This window comes from Crocuta crocuta, unplaced genomic scaffold (genome assembly GCF_008692635.1).
Source record: "Crocuta crocuta isolate KB4526 unplaced genomic scaffold, BGI_CrCroc_1.0 scaffold13, whole genome shotgun sequence".
NCBI lineage: Eukaryota > Metazoa > Chordata > Mammalia > Carnivora > Hyaenidae > Crocuta > Crocuta crocuta.
This window is the reverse complement of record NW_027530007.1, coordinates 3,564,115-3,586,178: the sequence shown is the minus strand read 5'-3', so window position 1 is coordinate 3,586,178 and position 22,064 is coordinate 3,564,115. Positions and strand designations below refer to the sequence as shown.

Below are 22,064 nucleotides of genomic sequence, written 5' to 3'. Positions count from 1 at the left end.
CCCCATGTTGAGTAAAATCGACATTGGCCAAAATGTACAGGTCAACATACTAGAATCCATTCTTTCAACATCCATGATCTAGTTTAATTCCAAAGCAGTGAAAACCAGTTGCCTGGCCAAGAGCAGGTATCTGCGTGGCAGATTGCTAACCCCAGGGAGGGGGTACGGAGGCCGAGCCTTTGCTAACTCCCTACTTGGGGCCTGGGCATTGTGAAGATTGCCCCCAAAACTGATTTGAGGATGGGCAAGGGGAAGGGGGATCTATTTCTCACCCTCCCTGCTTCTTTTTGTCTTCACTATTATTTTTTGTAAAGTGTATTCCTATTCAGGGTATTTGGTTTATTTCTTTAAAGAGCATTTTCAAACACACTCAAAGTCCCTGTTCTCCTGACTTGACTACAAATTCACTCATCCATCGGTGCTGTAAGGAAAGGCCTTGAATTAAATGCACGCATCCGTTTTTAAGCAAGGGCCCCAGCCTCCTGGGAAGAGTAGACATAAGCGTTAGGCAAGGTGACCATTTTGACTTTCCATCTCAGGAGGGAAGGACTGTCCCCTGACTGCGCAGGGCACTCAGGGTGCCTGTTGGTGGGTCCTGCCCCGAGCCTGCCCCTGGTGCGGAGCTCCCCTGGGACCTGCAGAGAAAGGCAAAAATAGTCCCTCAAATAGGCTACAGGTCCTTAAATGGCCTGGCTGTCCCCACTCCTCGTCGTCGGTCCCCTTGAACTTTAGTACAGGGACCTGAGGGCTGGGGTCCTCCTGCTGGGCAGGGAGACAGCGTCGGCTTTGATCTCCTGAGCAGAGGAGCTGCCCTGAGTCAAAACTGAGGCCTGGTGTCCGCAGGCAGTAGGTTCCACTCTTGGGGACACAGAGTTTGACTAAGGGTTCTGCGCTGTGAACTCATCCGTNGTTCTTGCGGTGGAGGCCCTGGTGAGTCACCATCGCCCCCAAACGGGCTTTCCCCACAGGCACACGCACCGGCCCCCCCTACGATGATCCCCCCGGCGAGCGGCACCCCTCCGGGAGAGGCTCTGCTCCCCACTTTGGCTCCTCAGGACTTCTGGAGGTCTCAGATCTCTGGCTACACGGGGTCTGTGACCCGGCACATCAGCCATCGAGCCAACAACTTCAAACGGCACCCCAAGAGGAGGAAGTGCATCCGTCCCTCCCCGCCCCCGCCCCCCAACACCCCATGTCCCATCGAGCTGGTGGACTTTGGGGACCTGCACCCCCAGAGGTCCTTCCGGGAGCTGCTCTTCAATGGCTGTATTCTCTTCGGCATCGAGTTCAGCTATGCCATGGAGACGGCGTATGTGACCCCTGTGCTGCTGCAGATGGGCTTGCCCGACCAGCTCTACAGCCTGGTGTGGTTCATCAGCCCCATCCTCGGTGAGCCCCAGCTCAGCCCCGATGGCGGATGGCCTCCGGAAACCTCTGGAAGCTTCCGGAAGCCTGAGTTGAAGCAGCTAGAGGGGCCCAAGGGGCCGAGGGAGGAGCAAGAGTTAAGTTCCACTCATTAGTTTGGGGCCGTGGGAAAACACAGGTACGGTCGTCACACCCTGTATTTTAAGGGACTCCAGACCCCCAGGATTACCAGCGTCTTACGCGGAGCTGTCACTGGAGGAGCTTCATGTGCTTTGTGGGGAGGAGGGAGGTCCTGGAATTTCTTGGATTCCCAAGGAAGGTCATGGCTGCTTAGGGCCTTATGGGAGCCTGAGTAGAGAACGTGGGGGGATATCGAGCTTTCCCAAGACTCCCGCCTTTTGTCTTCCCAGCTCAGGGTGGTGCCCCGAGCTCTGCCATGTGTTCTTGCGCTGCCCCGGGACGCTGGGGTGCAGGGTCTGCCTCACTGTCTGGCCCGGGGTGCCGTGGGGACCCGGCTGTGACCGCTGGCCCTGCTCTGTTCCAGGGTTCCTGCTGCAGCCTCTGCTGGGCGCTTGGAGTGACCAGTGTACATCAAGGTTTGGAAGGAGACGCCCTTTCATTCTTGTCCTGGCCATAGGTCTGTCGTTTTGGAATCAAAATAAAGTGGAAAAAAAAAAAAGAAAGAAAAGGAAAAAGAAAATCAGGCCCCAACAGCTTCCTCTTAGCAAACTCTAGGACAGTGGGGACCGAGGCGGTGAGAACAGCACAGCCCCGGGCGCGGTGGCAGGGAGCACGCCGCAGCTGGCCGGGTCCCTGCGAGAATGCGCCACCTTGATTTGCGAGGGCCACTTAATAAGCTGTGTCATTCTTGCTCTGCTTGACAAAATAAAAAACCCCGACCCAAGTGGGAAAACGAAATTTATGTATATACATGGTGAGTCTGCAGGTGACTTTTCCAATGGGCTCCGCTTGAAGTTTGATTACGGAGGAATTCTCCGGAGCCCTAGAGATTCTAGACTTGGGCCACGGGCTGCCGGGGGCAGAGCTGCCCTGAGGTTCCTCGGCGTCACTTGGATTCTCTGTCCACAGGGGCGTTGCTGGGCCTCTCGCTGCTGCTCAATGGCAGGGACCTGGGCGCGGCGCTGGCTGACTCCGCCGACAATCACAAGTGGGGTCTCCTGCTCACGGTGTGCGGGGTGGTGCTGATGGACTTCAGCGCGGACTCGGCCGACAACCCCAGCCACGCCTACATGATGGACGTGTGCGGCCCCGCCGACCAGGACCGCGGCCTCAACATCCACGCCCTCCTGGCGGGTAAGTCTCCGCAGCTGGGGGACGGGGGGCTGGACTCGCACATACGGACGAACGTTCAGGTGACTGACAATATATGTCACAGTGGCGCTGGTGGCCCAGTCGGTTGAGTGTCCGACTCTTGGTTTTGGCTCAGGTCATGATCTCACGGTTTGTGGGTTCGAGCCCCGTGTCGGGCTCTGTGCTGACAGCGCCGAGCCTGCTTGGGACTCTCTCTCTCCCTCTCTCTCTGGCCCTCCCCCGTTCTCTCTCTCTCTCAAAAATAAAATAAAATATGCTTAAAAAAAAGAAAATATATATCTCAAACGATAGATGTTAGCAGTATATATAGTGCTGATACATGCGTATATGTGTATGAACTATATATACAGCTATATATTTGTGTATATAACTGTGTATACAGCTGTATGTATAGTTTATTCTCATTGTTTGAGTAGTTACATTCTACAGAGTCACCATGAACCCTGAGTTAGCCACTACTGAGTCACTGCCCCTAGGAAAAGTACAGGGTTCACTTCCTGCGAACCTCTGGTCACATTTTCATCAACCGATCGATACCTAAACTTGTCTTATGTGTTTCTATTTAAAGACACCTTTGGAATATATATCACAGATTTATTAACATCGAACGCATGGCCGACAGCACCGTAACGTGCCCCTGAACCAGGCTTATCTCACACACTTCTTCATAAGACACATCACAGCTTTCCGGAATTTACGAACAAGAGACAGCAGTCCATCAGCACTACACGTGGGCGTCATTGTAAACGGCGATGTCACACACACAGAAAAAGAGCAAAGCACCCTGCAAAAACATGGCACCATGTAGACCACAAAGAGCTTGGCCGTTCGCAGCCTGAGGGCTGAGATTAGAAGGCAGACTTTCGCCTTGTTGAGCCTCCGCTGGGACCCTGTGTGTCCAGCCCCTCAAAGTTTTTGCTTCGCTGCACGTATCTGAGAGTGGTTGCCTAGGGAGCATGTGTTGATTGGGGTCACAAATTTTAGTGAGCAGGTAAATTGGCAAGTACAGTATCTGCATATCTCAGACACACACACACACACACACACACACACACACACACACACACACGTGTTGTGCTTGATACAAACAAGAGAAACATTTCGAGCTCAGACATGAAGCAGGAATGACCACGGAGCCACAGAGTCTGTGTGATTAGACGGTACAAGTAAGAGGGGTGCAGGGAGAGGACGATCACCGACGGGCTCGGCGACGGGGCACGCAAAAACTTCCAGAGAATTCACCGCAGAGCAGTAAGAGAAGTCAGCATGGCGTTTGGTTATCAAAGCATTGCACATAAATCAGTACTGCCAGCTTTCTCAGCATAAGCCACGTACCTTGTTAGGACACAATGTGGTCTAAAACAGTCCCATTTAAAGTAGTGGTGGGAAGTGTCTGTCAATGTCAAGGGAAAGACGGACGAGACGGAAAGACGTGCGGGACCTGGATGACTGGGCTGGAGGCCAGCGGCTGGGGTGCTGAGCCTGTCTGTCCGTTCGTTGTGGACATGAGGGCGAACTGCTCAGTCTGTCCAGGTCTCCGCTGCTGCTTCTAGAAAACGCCGCTGCTTGACTCTATTCATACACACGTGTGATTGTGGGTCCAGGGAAATCCTGGAGGGGTCTCGGCCAGACCAGAGTGGGGTTTGCAGGGTAGCAAGAAGGACTCCATTTTTTTTTTTTTTTACCTATTAGTCTTCTGTTTTGTTTCTTTTCCCTCTATATTGTGTTAAAACACACGTAATATAAAATTTACCGTCTTGACCAATTTTAAGCACACAGTTTGGTGACATGAAGCACATTCACGTGGCCGTGAAGCCGCAGCTACCATCCACCCCCAGAACGTTCTCGTCCGGTAAAGCTGAAACTCAGCCCCCACTGAACGCTAACTCCCCCTTCCCCACCCCCAGCGCCCGGCTCCCACCAAACACTGTCACCCTGAGGACCTCCTGTGGGCGGCATCGTGCATTGTTTGTCGTTCGGCAACTGGCTTATTTCACTTCCCATAATGTCCACCCATGTCATAGCAGGTGTCAGAACTCCCTTCCTGTTTCAGGCTGAATAATATCCCATTGTGTGTATCGATCATATCTCGCTTGTCCCGTTGATGGACACGTGGGTGGCTGCCACGTTTCCGCTCCTGTGAATATTGCTGCTACGAACATGGGGGTGCAGGTAACCCTCCTGCTTTCAGTTGTTTGGGGTATGAACCCAGAAGTAAAATTACGGGATCTTGCTATAATTCTATTTTCAATTTCTTGAGGAACCTCCACTCTGTGCCCCGTGGCAGCTGTATCGTTTTACCTCCTCCCAGCACAGCACAAAGTTTCCAATGTCACCACATCTTCGCCAACACTTGTTACGCTCTGGTGGTGATCCGATACGACCCAGCCTAACGGGTGTAAAGTGGAATCTCATCATGTGTCGATTGGCATTTCCCCAAATGCTGGTGATGTTGAGCATCCTTCCATGTGCTTCCATCTGTAAGTCTGTACGTCTGATGTCTGTACGTCTTCTTCAGAGAAATAGACATTAAATAGACATGTAAGTCCTTTGCCCAGTTTTTCACATAGTTACTTCTCTATATTTATTTTTTTTAATTTCTTTTTAATATTTATTTATTTATGAGAGAAAGAGACACAGAGCACAATAGGGAGACGCAGAATCAGGAGCAGGCTCCAAGCTCTGAGCCATCAGCACAGAGCCTGCCGTGGGGCTCGAACCCACAGACCCACGAGATAGTGACCTGAGCCGAAGTCAGACACTTACTCAACTGAACCACCCAGGCACCCCCTTTGCCCAGTGTTGAATCAGGTTGTGTTTGGGTGGTTTTTTAGTTGCTGAGTTGATGTGTGGTTTCTTTCCTGTGAGAATATATTGCTTCCGTCATTTTTTTAAAAAAATGGTTGATAAAGGTCATCTCAAATCTGACCTTATTTAAGGGCCACAAAATAGCAATTGTGGCTTTAAAAGAGGTGGGAGGAAGCTAATTAGGACCACGAAAGTGGGAAGTTAAGGATAATAAACGGAGGGGCGCCTGGGGGGCTCAGCCGATTAAGATTAAGCGGCTGACTTCGGCTCAGGTCATGATCTCGCGGTTCGTGCATTCAAGCCCCACATCAGGCTCTGTGCTGACAGCTCAGAGCCTGGAACCTGCCTCAGATTCTGTCTCCCTCTCTCTCTGCCCCTCCCCTGCTCACGCTCTGTCTCTGTCTCTCAAAAATAAGTAAATGTTAAAAACATAAAAAAAAATTTTTTAGAAAAAATAAAGGAGCCAAGAAGACATGAAAATGTAAAAGTCCATGAGGACCGTCTGGGACGGTTGAAGGATTCTAGGGTGAAGCCATTAAATAAGCAATGCAGGGTCATGTGTGACCATTAGAGGCCCGTGGAAGGTTGAGCTGAGTGTCTGAGCCCCGGCCTCTCCATAGAGGTTACTATTTAGGGGCGCCTGGGTGGCTCCGTGGGTTGAACATCCGACTTCAGCTCAGGTCACAAACTCACGGTATGTGAGTTCAAGCCCCGCGTCGGGCTCACTGCTGTCAGTGCTGAGTCCGCTTCAGATCCTCTGTCCTTCTCTCTGTCTGCCCCTCCCCCGCCTTCTCTCAAAAATTAACTTTTTCTTTTAAAAAAGGAGTTACTATTTAAAGGTGGCTGCTGCCTCCAAAGCCAAGGGCAGCCAGAGAGCACGCGCTGCTGGGAAACAGGCTTCTCTCCAGCAGAAGTAGACGGACTCGCCTCCCAGCCAGCAGACGGGCTCAAAATGTAGCCGAACTCAAAATAACACATGAGACCCATGATGTAGCAGCGAAGGGGGCCCGGGGTGCTGATCGTGGGGGACATGGGGGGTCGGGGAATGGTACTTTCCAGAGGTGAGTATGTGCCGCGCCAGCGACCGGGTGCAACGAGGCATCGCCCACATTTTCACGTCGTGCTGCACGAATCAGTTTGCCCTTTACCTGTTCCCGGAGGCCGAGGAAGACACCGAGCGCGAGCAGAAGAAGAACCGATTCCTGCAGCCCTGTTGTTTCCCGGTGACCCCGAGAGCTAGTCGCCAGGGTGGCCGTCCTCGGTCACACACACACACGTGTGGCCTGCGTGTTGGACCCAGACTGTCCATGTCCACAGGGCCCTGAGGCCGGGGCGGGGGGAGGGGTTTGGGGGGTGAGGACCTGAGGGGCTCGTGACCCAGTGCAGACAGTCACTTGCGGTGTTCCGGCAAGGGGGACGGGTGTGGGCGGGCGACCGCCATGACGCTGACGGCCCTGAGCGGGCGGCCCCCGAGCTCGGGCGAGGGCATCCCGTCCGCTTATCCTCTTCCCGGGGTTTTGGTGGGACCGATGCTCGATCGGGGTCCTCGCGGCGGGTCTGGCAACGTGAGTACGAACCACAGCCCTTGCTCTTCTAGAACGATGGTCCAGGACCACGACCGTCGAGGGCCTTCCCGGCCCCGGGGACCTAACGCTGCTTCTCTCCGCAGGCCTCGGAGGAGGATTCGGGTACGTGGTCGGGGGCATCCACTGGGACAAAACCAGCTTTGGGAGAGCCCTGGGCGGGCAGCTGAGGGTCATTTACATCTTCACCGCCGTCACCCTGAGCATCACCACCGTCCTCACGCTGGTCAGCATCCCCGAGAGGCCCCTGCGGCCCCCCGGCGAGAAGAAGGCCGCCATGAAGAGCCCCAGCCTCCCCCTGCCTCCGTCCCCGCCCGTGCTGGGCGAGGAGGGGGCCGGCCAGCCCGTCCCCTGCCACCCGGCCGCCAGCCTGTCCTCCAGCTTCTCCAGCCCCATCTCCCCGCTCAGCCCCCTGACGCCCAAGTACGGCAGCTTCACCAGCCGGGACGGCTCCCTGACCGGGATCAACGAGTTCGCCTCGTCCTTCGCCACCTCCAACATCGACAGCGTGCTCATCGACTGCTTCACGGGCGGCCATGACAGCTACCTGGCCATCCCCGGCAGCGCCCCGCCGCAGGCCGTCAGCCTCAGTTTCCCCCGGGCCCCCGACGGCTTCTACCGCCAGGACTGTGGCCTCGGGGACAGGCGGGAGGCGGCTCTGGCCACCGGCCCCGACGGGGACGTGCTGAGGGTAGGCTCCCTGGACGCCCCCAAGCCGCGATCGGCCGGGATCCTGAAGAGACCCCAGACCTTGGCCATCCCAGACGCGGCCGGAGGAGGGGGCCCCGAAACCAGCCGGAGGAGGAACGTGACCTTCAGTCAGCAGGTAAAGGCAAAGGTGGGGAGACCATGCATCAGAGGGCACTGTCCACACCCCCTCCGCCAGCCCCCAGTTAGACGGAGACGGATTGTTGCTCTGGAAAGATATCCCGAGCCCTCCCCTCCAGGGGATCAGAAGGTCTGCGGATCTAAATAGACAAGCCCCTCGTGTCGGTGAATAGACTGCCCCCCCGCCAACGAGGGAGTTCAGGGTGTCTGTCACGGGCCCGTCGGTGGCTTAACACACTGGCCACCATGAAAGGGTCTCATTTGAGATGCGATCACATTTGCCCGAAGGTCATTCGGGTCAGGACGAGGCTGTAGTGAGTCTGTTGCAAGCATCCTCTGCATTTGCGGCCCTTCATGCTCCCCCCACACACCCACCGCCTCCCGCCCCCCCGCCGCCCACCGCCTTCCTCCCATGCCCACCACCTGCTTTGATGGCGTGAACCTGCTGCGAAAAGATCCAAGTCTACCCTCGAAGGTGGACGCAGAACGGAAAACCTGGCAGGCGTTTCTGGGCCTCCCTGCCTCCCTTTCCTGGTGTTCGGCCTCCGCCGGCCACCCCGGAGGCTCTCAAGACTCTGGATTCTAAAAGGCAGGCCAAGAGCCTTCCGGAAGGCTGTTCGTGTTGTGTTCAGTATACGTCAGGTTGGCTGAAAGGCCACCAACTGATATTGTGGGATTTTAACCGCAGGCAGAGTCCGCCGTCTTGAAGAGGCTCCTCGAAATAGCAGGTGCCTGTCGCTTGCAGGAGACAGTAGTTCTGCGGCCCACCTGTGCCGAGGGTGAGAGAGATTTCAGTAAGAACTTGGGGTTTCCAACCGGGTTCAACCTGCACAGGCGTGAGGGAGGCAGGCCTTTCTGAAGGCTGGGCGGCAGGGCTGCGTGTCCCCGTGAAGTGCACCCACACGGGGCTGTCCCTCAGCCAGGGGTCCCCTCGCTCCAGCTGGGAGGAGCGACAGACTCCCTGATTTAGGAGGGGGTCAACACGTGTCGAGGTGGCCGTTCATTTTCTCCTCGTTGCTAGGTCCTCCGGTGCGCTAGGGCTTCGTCAGTCTTTGTGGGTCTCCGTCATCCCGTAAGAGTGACGGTCCCCTCACGCTGAGGGAGAGAGTGCTGGGCGGGTGCGTGGCCTCCTTGCGGGGAGTCCCGAGGCTCCCCCGAGGGCTGCACCGAGCGCGTCTCCCAGGTCCCGGTCTGGGAAGGGTTCGAAGAACCCAAAGTCACTAGAAGGTTAGGACATGCCATTATTAGATTCCTCTAATCACTCAGGTCAAGGGCATTCTGTTCGTTCACTGATGACATCAAAGCAACCGTCAGACCTTTGTCAATACTGTATCGTCCTGTGCTATTTGGGAAAAAAATTCCAACTGCCTCCTGGATGCGGTTCTTTAGTTAGGGTTGCAAATCTCATTTGAATCCCTTCTACTTCCATCCCGGATGTAGTATGATTTATGAGTCCGCTCTTTGAGGAAAGGGAGAATCCGGAGCTAAAGAGAAACACGCTCAGCCTCCGGTGGGCACGAGTGTGACATCAGGGGTCTTCCTCGGGCAGAAATGGGCGACAAGCTCTGTGGGCGTGGCTGCCCGGGAACCAGCGCCGTGGGCTATTGGCTTCCTCTGCGTCCCCACCTGGAAATGACCCAGGAGCCGACCACAGGTCGGGGGCCCGCTCGGGGTGAGGGCAGCGTCTCTTCCTGCCCCTCGCTGCTCGCGCAGCCATTAGGTCACCTGGCCGGTGTCTACACCAGCAGCCCGACTGTGGTGTGAACGCCTTCTCGTCCCAGGAAGCCTTAGCAAACCAAAGCAGTGAGTGCGTTTGCCGGCGGAGCGCTGCTCCTGGGCCCCGGAGAGAAATCTAGCCCCTCAGCCACCCCCACCCCGCCGAGGGCCCAGGTAAGTGTGTCTGCTCCCTGCACCTGCTCACTCAGCCGCTGTGCGGACAGAGAGCTTTGAACACATTCCCCAGTCGCCTTGCAGGAAGCCTTTCACACCCCACAGTTTCGGAAGAGAAGGGACTTTTGTAACATCTGGATTTGCACTGACCCATATTCCTTGTATTTCAAATGCACTTCACGTGTGACAAGGCGCTCACTCACGCTCTCGCACAGATGTCTCGTCCTGTGGCCAAGGCGTGGGCGCGCCCGACACGGGGTTCTGTTCTCCGCTGCGCCACCTCCCAGGAGCCGTGACCGACCGTCGGTTCTGTCATTCGGGGCGGGTGTGGCCCTCGGCCGCCACCGCCCGGGGAGGCGGGCCCCTNCGCCTCCGCCCGGGCGGGCCGGCCCCTGCAGCCCCTGCGCGTGTTTCTGAGTCGCCTTTTGGCGCCCTGACATCTTGGGCGCGATGGGCAGGACTCGGTGCTCTGTTGAGGAGCTTTGTGTGGGCTTCCCTTACAGGTGGCGAACATCCTGCTGAACGGCGTCAAGTACGAGAGCGAGCTGGCGGGCTCCGGCGAGCCGTCGGGGCAGCCTCTGTCTGTGAGGCACCTGTGCGTCACCATCTGCAACATGCCCAAGGCGCTCCGCAATCTCTGTGTCAACCACTTCCTGGGTGAGCTCCTGGCAAACCTCCCGGTGCATTCGTGTCCCGGACTCGCTTTGTGGTGGGGACGCAGCTCCCTGACCCAGGGCTGCTCCCTCCCCCGCCGGCCCCCCAGGGCCCGGTGTCCTGGGCTGGGGGTGAGTTTAGAACCCCTTCGATGCCACCGAGGGCGGGACGCGGGTGCGGCTGTCCCAGGGGGCTTTTCCCCAGGAAGGGCCAGGCAGCCCCGAAAGGAGCCGGGCACCCCGGACAGAGGCGCCCCTCCCCCCGAGCCGGACACCTAGTCTCCACGGAGCCCGAGTTCTCATTACCAAAAGCCCCTCGGATGGACAATTCACAGTTAAGTGACATCATTGGAGGGACTTGTGTCTTACGCCCATTTGAGCCTCACTATTGTCTTACTGTGAGAGCTGGGACAGACACATGTGCAGACGCTCACACGCGCCCGCCCGTGCCCAGCACTGGCCCTGAGCCCACCGGCCTTGGCGTTCCGTGGAAAAGCCCTCGCTCTTGCTTCATTCCGTTCGGTACCACCTTGCTGTAGGGCTGTTGCACCTCTGAGGCTGATTAAGCACTTGAGACGCTCTAGGCTCTCAATCACTGTGGGCCATAAACAGGATGACTTTCTAGAAGGCAATTTAGCAACAGGCAAGAATCTTTTTTTCTATGCTTATTTATTTTTGAGAGAGACAGAGCACAAGTGGGGGAGGGGCAGAGAGAGGGAGACGCAGAATCAGAAGCAGGCTCCAGGCTCCGAGCTGTCAGCACAGAGCCCGACGCGGGGCTCGAACTCATGAACCATGAGGTCATGACCTGAGCTGAAGTCGGGCGCTCAACCGACTGAGCCACCCAGGCGTCCCAGGAACAGGGCAAGAATTTTGAGACTGTCCATAACCTTTATCCCAGTGACCCTGCTTGGTATTCTTTGCAAGAACACAATCAGAAATTTTATCAAGAATGTATGTTCCCAGGGGCGCCTGGGTGGCTTAGTCGGTTAAGCGTCCGACTTCGGCTCAGGTCATGATCTCACGGTTCGTGGGTTCGAGCCCCGCGTCGGGCTCTGTGCTGACTGCCAGCTCAGAGCCTGGAGTCTGTTTCAGAGTCTGTGACTCCCTCTCTCTCTGACCCTCCCCTGCTCACGCTGTCTCTCTCTCGCTCTCTCTCTCTCCTAGAAATAAAACATTTTAAAAAAATTAAAAAAAAAAAAAAAAGAGTGTATGTTCCCAGGGGCACCTGAGTGGCTCAGTCAGTTAAGCATCCGACTCTTGATCTCAGCTCAGGTCTTGATCTCACTCAGGGTTGTGGCTTCGAGCCTCGCGCTGGGCCCCATGTTGGGCATGAAGCCTGCTTAAGAAAAAAATAATATATGTTCCAGATATTAATCACAGCATGATTTATAATAGCCAGAAGCTGGGAAGCCAGGGCAGGGAGTGCGGGAGGTGAGAATGAACAATAGGAAAGGGAGTTAAATACGTTAATGGTGTGTCCACCTTGTGCAATATCTTGCTGCCATTAAAATGGGGCTATGTAAGAACTTTAATAGCACAGGAAGCTGTACATAATCCTTGGGGCTCAAGAGGCCCAATAAACGCCACCCCCTTCTGCTACTGAGGCCGAAACTGACGGCGCCTCCGTCTCCTTGGCGATAGTGGCCCTGCATCACCATTTGCGCTTCCTGCCGCGTTTCTCTCAGTTAAATGCCCCCCTCACATGCCTGTGGCCGCGGCTCCACAGGCATTTTCTTGTCTCCCTTGCAGAGAGGCGAGTGGGGGACAGGATGAGGCATTTAGAAGGATTCAGGGATTCGCTTTCCTCGCGGCGATATGTTTAGAGAAAGAACAGAATACCATCTTTCATGCAACAGAGACTGTGTTCTTTTTATAATTAAAATCATTTTTAATGTTTATTTAGTTTTGAGAGAGAGAGTGTAAGTGGGGGAGGGGCAGAGAGAGAGGGAGACAGAATGCGAAGCAGGCTCCAGGCTCCGAGCTGTCAGAACAGAGCCCGACGCGGGGCTCGAACTCACGAACAGTGAGATCATGACCTGAGCCGAAGTCGTAGGCTCAACTGACTGAGCCCCCCAGGCGGCCCAGAGCCTGCGTTTTTACAAGGATACTATTTGCTCTAAAAAACCTTAGAAGGGAACCTATAAAATCTTGACGGAGGTCAGGTGATCTCCGGGTGGCGAGGCCATCGGTAATTTCTTCTGTAAGTTTCCAATAGACCCCGTGTGGCTTTGATGATCAGGAAAACCACGTGCTGGGGAGACGGGGCATCCGGCCGGTGGTCACGAGCCCGTCCCTCCTCCCAGGGTGGCTCTCGTTTGAGGGGATGCTGCTCTTCTACACGGACTTCATGGGCGAGGCGGTATTTCAGGGGGACCCCAAAGCCCCGCACACGTCGGAGGAATATCAGAAATACAACAGCGGCGTCACCATGGGCTGCTGGGGGCTCTGCATCTACGCCTTCAGCGCTGCCTTCTACTCAGGTACCCACGGCTCGGGGGGAGGGGCGGGGGGGGCTCCTGGGTGTCATGGCTTTGGCGGGTCGCACACTGAGTAGAGGGAGGTTCGTGTCTTTATTATGATCGCGGGCATAGCGCCCCGGTGTGGGGGGCGCAGTCACGGAGCAGCCCGTCGGGGCCGGCTGGGGGGCGGGCAGGGCCCAGGTGGTGTCCGGGTGTCTATCCAGACCTGAGGGAGCCAGTGGGCGGGAAGGCCAGGCCCGTGAGCGAGGGCAAAGTGGGGGCCCAGGTCCAAACATCGAGGTCACCCCCAGACAGGTGTGGTGTCTGCCGCCCCCCATCCTTCCCACATGGATTCTCAAAGCAACCGTCCCGAGGGTGGGGAGGGGCAGGTGAGAAGGGAGGGCAGGTAGAGAGAGCGAGACCAGAGGCCACGATGACTCTGAGGCTTGTGTTGGGGGACATGGGGGACACAGGAAGCCGAGCTGGGTCCCTGCGGGGCGCCGGGTACCATCCCAGTGGGGAGCCTGGGTGGCCGTGTGCCACCAGCAAATTCCATCTCAGCGTCTCACGTGGTCTGTCAAGGCCCGGACGGTGGGCGCGGTCGGCCTCGCGGGCCACACGGCCCCTGGGGAGCCCGTCCCCTGGGCTTTGCCCTCGTGGCTCGGAGCCGCCTCGCAGGAGGTCTCTCTGTCTCACAAGCGCGCGGCCACGATCCGCTACAACTGCCTTCGCGCTCGCGGGAATCGGAATTTCATATGATTTTCACGTGTCACACACTACTTGCCTTCTGTTGATTTTTTAAAACCATTTAAAAATATAAAAACCATTCTTAGGTCCAGGTGGCGCCCGGTGGGCCATGGCCGGGCTTGTCTCTGTTCCCCGACCCTGCACCCCAGGCTTCCAGGGGCTTCGACCCGGGACCCCGGCTCCTGCAGCAGTGCGGGCAGGGGGGGCGGGGGGGGCGCGGTTGAGACCATCCCGCCCGTGCCCTGAGCCCCCACACAGGCTTTCTGGTCTGGGGCCAGCTGCCTGCCAGCCGGAGGCCAGCCTGGGGGAGGTGGCCCAGGGAAGCAGAGTCCCTGGACCCGCCGGCCGGCTGGCGCACCTGCTCACCCCCCCTTTCCGGCCCCCAGCTATTCTCGAGAAGCTGGAAGAATACCTCAGCATCCGCACACTGTACTTCATTGCCTACCTGGCCTTCGGCCTGGGGACCGGGCTCGCCACCCTGTCCAGGAACCTGTACGTGGTCCTGTCGCTCTGCATCACCTACGGGATTTTGTTTTCCACCCTCTGCACCCTGCCCTACTCGCTTCTGTGCGATTATTACCAGAACAAAAAGGTAAGTGCTTCCATTGTTCTGCTTCGGGTCCCGAAAAGGCCAGCCTGGGCCTGGCCTCCACACCGCCCCCCCAGCTTCTTGGAGAGAGCCCCCCAGCCCCCCGAGAAGTGAGACCAAGAGCAGCTACACCGTGAAAGTGAGGCACCCGTTCAAATGTTGAGAATGTCAAGCGGGCGACAGCAGGACATAAACCTGAGCCCGTGGCCTCCCTGTTCACGGCGGCACGTGGGGGGCGGGGAGGGAGGAAGGGGAGGCCCGGCCCTTGGCGTCCCCCAGTGTCAGGCTTCGGGTCACCTGTTGGCTCGGGGCCTCGGGTGGGGCACGCGAGGCGCTCACCTTGGACACAAAACACTCAGTGATCAAGTTCAGCAATAAGTGAGCGCAGTGTTTCTAAAGAGGGAAAGTAGCGCCCAAACTCCGCGCTGAACGCGGTATCAGGCATCAGGCTGGGTAAGTCGCGGCACCGGCCGAGCCCTGGGGGCATCTGGGGGGGGGGGAAAGCCAGAGAGGGAGGCCTGACTTCATATTGGCAGTGTGTTCGGCGTGGATTTTCCTTTAACAGCTGTACTGAGCTAGAACCCACCGCCCGATTCCATGCAGTCCGCCCCTTTCAGGGTCCCGTGTACCCAGAGCCTTGTGACCGTCACCACATCCGATTCAGGACATTTTCATGACCCTCGAGAGAAACCCTAAACCCATTAGCCACCCCCCTCCCCCGCCACGACCACGAGCCGACGTTGTCCCCGCCCCGCCTTGCGCCTGCCCGGACATTTCATGTAAACGAAATCACACGCCCACGGCCTGTGTCTGGCTTCTGTCACTCAGCATCACGTTCTCAAGGTGCGCACACATTGTAGCGCGTCTGTGCGTCCGTCACCCCTTCTTGTGGCCGACAATGCCCCTGTCCAAGATTTTTTTTGCAGTAACTTTGAGATTTTAAAACACTGCATTCAAAGATCACCTTGATACCTGGGTTTCTCGCCCCCCCTTATAATCCGAGGCCTCCGTCCCCTCCCCCAGGCCCGGCCCAGGGGGCGTGTCCCGAGTTGTAAGGAGTTTGGGGTCTCTGATGATTCAGCAGGGGGCCCGGCCCGGAGCCCCAGGCCCTCCAGGGGGCCAGACCCAGGGCCTGTGGGTGGTAGCCGTGGCAGCCCCTCCCAGCCCCTTCTCTGCCAGGGGCTGGTCTCCCTGCCGCACAGACAGGCAGTGGCCGAAAGGGCTGCACTTGCCCCCAGGGTGGGGCCGCAGCTGTGACGGCTGGAGAGTGAGGCCTGTGTGCAACCTGCACATCCAGCCGGCGCCAGCAGCACCCGAGGGACCAGGAGGGGAGGGGAGACCCCCATCAGGGGCTGTCAGCGCCGCACCTGTGGGAAGGGACGCCCAGAGCCTCAGGCCACCCTCCTGAGTTTGGCCAGCGCTGCGCAAAGCCTGGTTCTCTCGCTCTAGAGTCTTCTAGATGCTCGCGTGCCTTTCGGTATCTGCTCAGTTGCAGGTTCAGGGCTAACCTGTGACGTCCCCGCCACGGTGGCCCTGCCGACTGTGCAGCCACAGGGGGGCCACAGTTTCCCCGGGACACACAGGCTGTCCATTCACAGCCCGTGGAGGGCACAGTCTTCCCCGGGGAGGGGGCTCGGCAGCACCCCGGAGGCACACACGGTGGTTCGTGGGGGTGGCCTGAGCTGGGGGAGCAGTGACCCGTCCCCTCCCACTGTCACCCCTGCAGCCCTGCTCGAGGAGCATGTTCTCCCACAATAGGCCCCGGTCGGGGGTGTGGGTGGGAGGGAGGGAGATGGGCCCACCCCGGAGGCCCCGAGGCCAGGGCCAAAGGACCAGGCGACCGTGCGGGGGTATTTCAGGGTGTGGGGCAGGCATCTTGGCCGGCAGAGGCTGGGGAAGGGGACGAGCCGGGACGCGGAGCGCCTCTCTCTCAGGGGAGAGGACGGGGAGGGCCAGCATCTCCAAGCCAGAGAGTCTGGGCCGCCCGGGCCTGTGGGAACACAGCCCTTCCGCTCCTGTTAGTCATGGATTCTTTTCATTGCCGTCATCCCTCCGAACGCAAATATTATTAAACTCTTGGCTGAACTCCCCGCGCACGTCGGCGCTGGAAAATGTGAGCCCGCTGCGCGTGGGCCGCCCGGGTCCCCCGGGGCTGCAGGAGGCGCGGGGCTCGGTCACCTTGCTGCCCAGGTGTCCCGCTGATGTGTCTCTTCTGGGTCAGTTCGCAGGGTCCAGTGCGGACGGCACCAGGCGGGGCATGGGCGTGGACATCTCCCTGCTGAGCTGCCAGTACTTCCTGGCCCAGATCCTGGTCTCCCTGGTGCTGGGGCCCCTGACCTCGGCCGTGGGCAGCACCAACGGGGTCATGTATTTCTCTAGCCTGGTGTCCTTCCTGGGCTGCTTGTACTCCTCCCTGTTTGTCATTTATGAGATTCCGCCCAGCGACGCCGCCGAGGAGGAGCACCGGCCCCTCCTGCTCAACGTCTGACACCCGGAGCCCGTAGCTCCGGCCGCGAGCCTGCGCCTGGGGGTCTGGGGCGGCCCAGCCCGCGAGAAAGCAAAAGGCCTTGGTGGACGGACGCAGGACAGGTTTCCTGTGGAATGTAAATATGCGACAAAACAATAAATGGCAGCAGCAAAGCCTACGGTTTCTAGCTGTGGCTCTCCCAAGGGAGGAGGGGCCCCGTGGGAGGGGAGCTGCCCTGCACGGGGACTTAGGGAGGAGCTGTAAGGGTCACTCACTGACAGTAAAGGTGTAACTGGTTCTCAACTGGCAGTGATTTTGCAGACCCTCCCCCCCCCAACCCTGCCACCGAAAACATTGTCTGGAGATATTTTTGGTTGTCACGACTCAGGTGGGCGCCACTGTCCAGGGAAGCCCCAAACGTCCTACAGGACACAGGACAGCCCCCACAACAAAGAATTTTCCAGCCCCCAGTGGCAATAGTGCTGAAGTGCAGAGAGCCTGATCTAACTACATTGCATCCCAGGATGGAGTTAGAGTGTACAAATGCTTTTGGGTCAGAAAGCCCCTGAGTGTGCAGGGAGTGGTAGGTGTGTGTGGGAGGGTCATTCATTCATTCATTCATTCATTCATTCATTCATTCATTCTCCCATCCACTCACCCATCCACCCATCCATCTACTCATCCAGTCATCCATATATCTAACCATCCATCCATCCATCCATCCATCCATCCATCCATCCACCCTACAGATACCCATCGAGTGCCCTGAGTGTGCAGGGAGTGGTAGGTGTGTGTGGGAGGGGACAGCTGTGAGCAAGCCGCCGCCCTCATGGAACTGGTGTGGGAAGAGAGGCAGACCGCACACGGAGGTCTGTGCCCAAGGATGGCAGTATGTGCTGTGGGGAACACGAGCAGGGTAGGGGGATGGGGTGAGGGGCTGGGCGGGGGCGGGCCGTGCTAGGGACAGGGGTGCATTCTCTTTGGAGAGAGGCTGTCGGAGCAGTGCCCTGGTGAGGGAAGACATCTGAGATCCGAGGTGGGAACTTGCTTGCTGTGCTTGAGGGATGGAGGGCTCCAAAATGCTCGGGCTGTAAAATGTCCGGTGACGTGGGAGGCCCAAGAAGGTGCAGCAGACGCCCCTGACCTTGACCCACCCACCTGCGCCCACCGTCTTCCAGCGGATGGACCTGGATGAATCTCTGCCTTCTTGTGAGTGTCAGGGTCCTTCATCATGTGACTTCTCAGCATCTTCCACCACTCGAAGCCCCGAGCTGGCCAAGACCCCTTCTCGAAGCAGCCGAGTGGGCTCTTCTCCCCGGGCTCTGAGCACTGGCTGTGTGCCTCGTGATNGTGGGGTGGTTGGGGGGGGGGGGGGGGGGGGGAGGTGTCATGGCCAGTCCCTGTCGTCCCGGCCCGCTGCCCTGGAACTGGGCCTGGCCCCCAGCACCCCCACTACACGGTCTCTGTGTTTTGGGGACACAGAGGACACTGACAAGTCCCCCAAAAGCAATAGTGTCATTGGTCTGTCGCTAGCCTCCGAGGAGGGTCTGGGGTTTACGGGCAGCTAACGTGTCCCATCATCTTTCCAACAAGGCAGGGACCGTGGGTGTGAGACCCCCGACCCTCTGCAGGCCACCTTCCCCACCTCCCCACGTGGGCCGTGGACTCCCCCAGCCCCGGCTTAGTGCCTGCTGCCCCTTGGAGCTGAGGAGGCTCCTGTGGGTCCCTGGAGCCCGGGCCCTTCCTCTCCGTGCCCCTGGCTCTGGCCCAGGGTCTCTGCCCACATCCTTGCCTCCGGTCTACCCTCCTCACCGACCAGGCTGCTAGGCTGGCCCTGGACCCTGGTCTGGGATGCGGGGCCTGGGCGAGGTGGCAGCCCCACCACCCGTCACACTGGGCCACAAGTGTCGAGGGAATGGGGGGGTGGCCTCCCCGGAATGTGCCAGAACGGACAGCTGCGCGGCCCTGCCGTGCGGTGAGGTGCTCCGCTTCTTCCACCGTCACATGTTTACAGGGTGCGCAGGTGCCCTCGTCCCGGCCGTGAGCAGGTCGGAGGGCAGCGGAGAACCCTCTTTCTGGAAGACTTGGGAGGAGAGATGTGCTGAAATGGGGGCACATTTGGGGCACGGGACCCTCGGGGCAGCAGCGGCCCAGGGGGACCCTTTGGGGGCTACTGGGGCCACTGGGTCATAAGTCATCGCGGCTGAGGAGGCACCGTGGGGTGGTTTCCACTCAGCGAGCGTTCACTGAGCACCTACTCTGTATGGCCCAGCGTGCGAATGCGGCTGAGAACAAGAGAAGCAGCTCCTGTCTTCCCAGCACAGCACCCACGCTGGGCCCTGCCCCTGCCCCCCGCAGCCCCTGGATCTCACCCCTACTCCTGTGACCTGTTCCGGTGACCCTTTGCCCAGAACGCCCCGCCCCTTCACCTCCGACCCACCAGGCTGGCTGCGGGGTCCTTCTTTTACAAAATACTCGGCATCCTTCCTACACAGCACTCCCCATCATCGCAGGGGCGGGGACCCGCGGTGTCTGGTCCCGCAGCCCGAGCCCCAGAGGACCGGCGCAGGGCTTTCCAGACACTGCCACCTGGTGGTCAGGACCGGGAGTGGTAGCGAGGACCGAGTTTTAAATCTATTCTGTGACCATGACGTGTAGCCAAGCCCGAGCAAACAAGGGGAGCAGAGGGGACCCGGGAGGGACATCTGGTGGCCAGGCACATAGAAGACATCAGCCCTTAAAGAGCTTGTCCTCACGAGGCTGAAAGAGTCTTCTAAGAAGTCCCTTAAAGTTCCATCTTGAACTAATTCACTACGTTGAGTGGCCACACCCCAGGGGTTCACCAGAGGCCACCAGCTGATCTCCCCTCCCCACCCAAACCCAGGGCCGGAGCCAGAGGGGCTGTGACTTCCGAGAGCAGGCACAGACGGTCAGGGGTCGGGCGGGATTGAGGGCAAACTGAGGGAGAAAGGGGCACAGGTGACCAGCTCCTTGGAGGGGCCCATGGACACGTCACCTACACCAGCCACCCAACAGCACGCGGACAGGGAGTCCTCCTCGTGGGGGGGGGGAGGGGGCCTGCGCACTCAGTCAGCTAATGTTTGCAAAGTAAGTGCCTTCCACACACCGCAACCCGGTCCAGTGACGAGGTGCCCGAGGCAAGGGGAGCTGCGGTGGGTGCGTGGGGGGACGCAGATCCCGTAGCCTGGGTCCCCGACACGCCGAAGGAAACAATTACTCACGACTTGGAAGCCGGTCCTGGCAAACAGCTGCCAGAGCAGCTGCCTCGGGTCAGAGGATGGGGGCCCAGAGCTCCCCGGGGCAGCGGGGAACCCAGTGAGGACCCAGGGAAAGGACACCTCAGATACCGACACCTCCAAGGACCAAAAACGCAGGACGAAGAAGCCAGTGAGGGCGGGCAAGCCGCGTGGGAGCTGTTCCTGGGCCACGGGCTTCAGCCGCAACTGAAGCTGTAGCTCCGACGGCCCGGCTCCGGCCCGGCCCCACCTTCCAGCAGAGGCCTGGCTTTTCCCCGCAGCCTGAGGGATGCACCTGCAGGGCCTNGAGGCCGGCGTCCCCTTGGTGTCTCCCCGGGCTGGTGGGAAGGATCTGCCCAGGGGTCGAGGGCCGGGCAGACACCTCCACTGGCCTGGGGCCCGTCAGCTTGACCCCAGGCGTCTGGCGTCACTGGTCCTGTTCGGATTTCACAGGTCTTGAGCTCAGGAGCCGACCGGGTTGGCCACAGGTGGTCGCCGAAGTCTGTGTTGGTGCCGCATCACACGTCTCAGGGTCTCGGCACGTGGTCGCCGGAGAGCGGCGCGGGGCGTCCTCCAGATGCCTCCTGGGCTCCCGGGCAGCAGCTCTCCAGCCGGGGCGCCCCCGTCAGCGGGCTGCGTTCAGTCGTCCGGCTCCGCATCCCTGGTATTTGAGGGCCAACTCCATGTGTGCGTGGGAGGTCACTGCTTCTCTCTCTGTTGTGCATCCTCACCCTACCGACGGGTGTCCTCCATGTACACAGCTGGTGCCTAATTGGGGTACCCGGTTCGCCCGGATTCACTCGAGATATTTATCAATACGCACCCAGCCCTGCAAAGCGCCACGGCCTCGGCTCTCCTTGCGGCAGAACGGGAGGGGCTGCTCAGCCACCATGGCCACGCAGAGGTTCGTTCCCGGGGACCCCGGGGCAGGGGGGCGCCCCAGCGCCAGGTCATCCGAGGAGAGTAGCTAGGGACGAGGGCCTGGCTGGGGACGGTGGCTGGACAACTGACTCTCCTCCTCACGAACCCAAGGTCCACTGCCTCAGGAAGGGTGCGTGGCAGGGTGGGGACAGTGACCACAGTCCACACTGGAGAAACTACTACAGCCTGTGCAGCTCTGAGGACGGTCTTTCCTGCAGCATCAACCTACACACGGAAGTCTGATCACTTAACCTGCTTGAAATCTGTCTTCATAGATTGAGGTCTACTCAACCCTGGATTTCCAAAAACGTGGTGGATGCGAGACCAGCAAAGAAGGCGCCAGGCTTGCAGCTGCTTCCCCCTCTCCGCTCCCAGCCTGCTGCTCATCCCGGACCCGGAACGACGGTCACGTATGTCCCCCCTACTACCCCGGTGGCTGAGCAGGACTCCTGCTGTTGGGAAGACACAGATTGGTCTTTAGGGCCACCGATGTGCATGCCACCCGGGACATCTCTAGTTGGCAAAGTTTTCTCGCCCAAGGTTAGGTAGTTCTGACACGTGCCGCTCCCCAGGCCTTCAGCACAGGAGAGTCTGCCTGGTTTGAGGGCAGCTTATCAATAGTTAAGTGCCTGGGCTGCTCCTGCTCCATCTGCCAGATGGAGATGTGAGCATATACATTTCCAGGGGAGTCCGGAAACTTCCAGAAAATGCCCTTGCCGGTCGCTGAAAACGTGGCCCGAAACCATTCTGGTGACTGCTGCCCCTCGTGGCCACNGCCCCGTGGAGGTGGGTGGCTCACACCTCTCCTCTGAGCAGGGAAGGAGCGACAGGCCCTTTCACCTTGGAGGGTGCCCCCGGGTCCCAGGGCCCTCACCCCCAGGCCCAAGCCGCTGCTCGGGTCAGCTCACTGCAGGTCCAGGCAGGCCGGAGCCAGCCCCTGGCAGCACTCGCCAGAGAAACCTTGCCCTTCCTACCAGACATGCAGATAGGAATCTTTCTGGAAGCTGCTTCGGGGAGCAGGCGAGCAGCATGCCAGAAACAGCTGAGAACCCGGCTCTCCCCTCTGCCCCTCCCCCACCCTGGGGGGACCTAGGTGGGGGTGACTGCCAATCTCCCCGCCCACTCCCAGGAATGAGGCACAGTCCACTGGTCAGCACCCAGC

At 58.9% G+C, this 22,064-nt stretch overlaps 1 protein-coding gene across 2 annotated transcripts in view; it reads left to right on the top strand.

Annotated features, from left to right (window-relative positions):
* Window positions 1-16,897, top strand: part of SLC45A1 (solute carrier family 45 member 1) — a 21,035-nt gene extending 4,138 nt beyond the window's left edge. Inside the window, exons 2-9 of one of the 2 annotated variants that reach the window (XM_077763858.1) lie at window positions 969-1,389; window positions 1,910-2,002; window positions 2,455-2,679; window positions 7,175-7,914; window positions 10,310-10,463; window positions 12,766-12,942; window positions 14,055-14,260; window positions 16,479-16,897. In XM_077763858.1, the coding sequence (XP_077619984.1) occupies window positions 993-1,389; window positions 1,910-2,002; window positions 2,455-2,679; window positions 7,175-7,914; window positions 10,310-10,463; window positions 12,766-12,942; window positions 14,055-14,260; window positions 16,479-16,745 (2,259 nt within the window). In that variant the 5' untranslated portion in view covers window positions 969-992 and the 3' untranslated portion in view covers window positions 16,746-16,897. Of the gene's footprint in view, window positions 1-968; window positions 1,390-1,909; window positions 2,003-2,454; window positions 2,680-7,174; window positions 7,915-10,309; window positions 10,464-12,765; window positions 12,943-14,054; window positions 14,261-16,478 lie in introns of those variants that run through there. The other variant, XM_077763859.1, reaches the window with a different exon arrangement.
* Window positions 16,898-22,064: the final 5,167 nt, after the last annotated feature.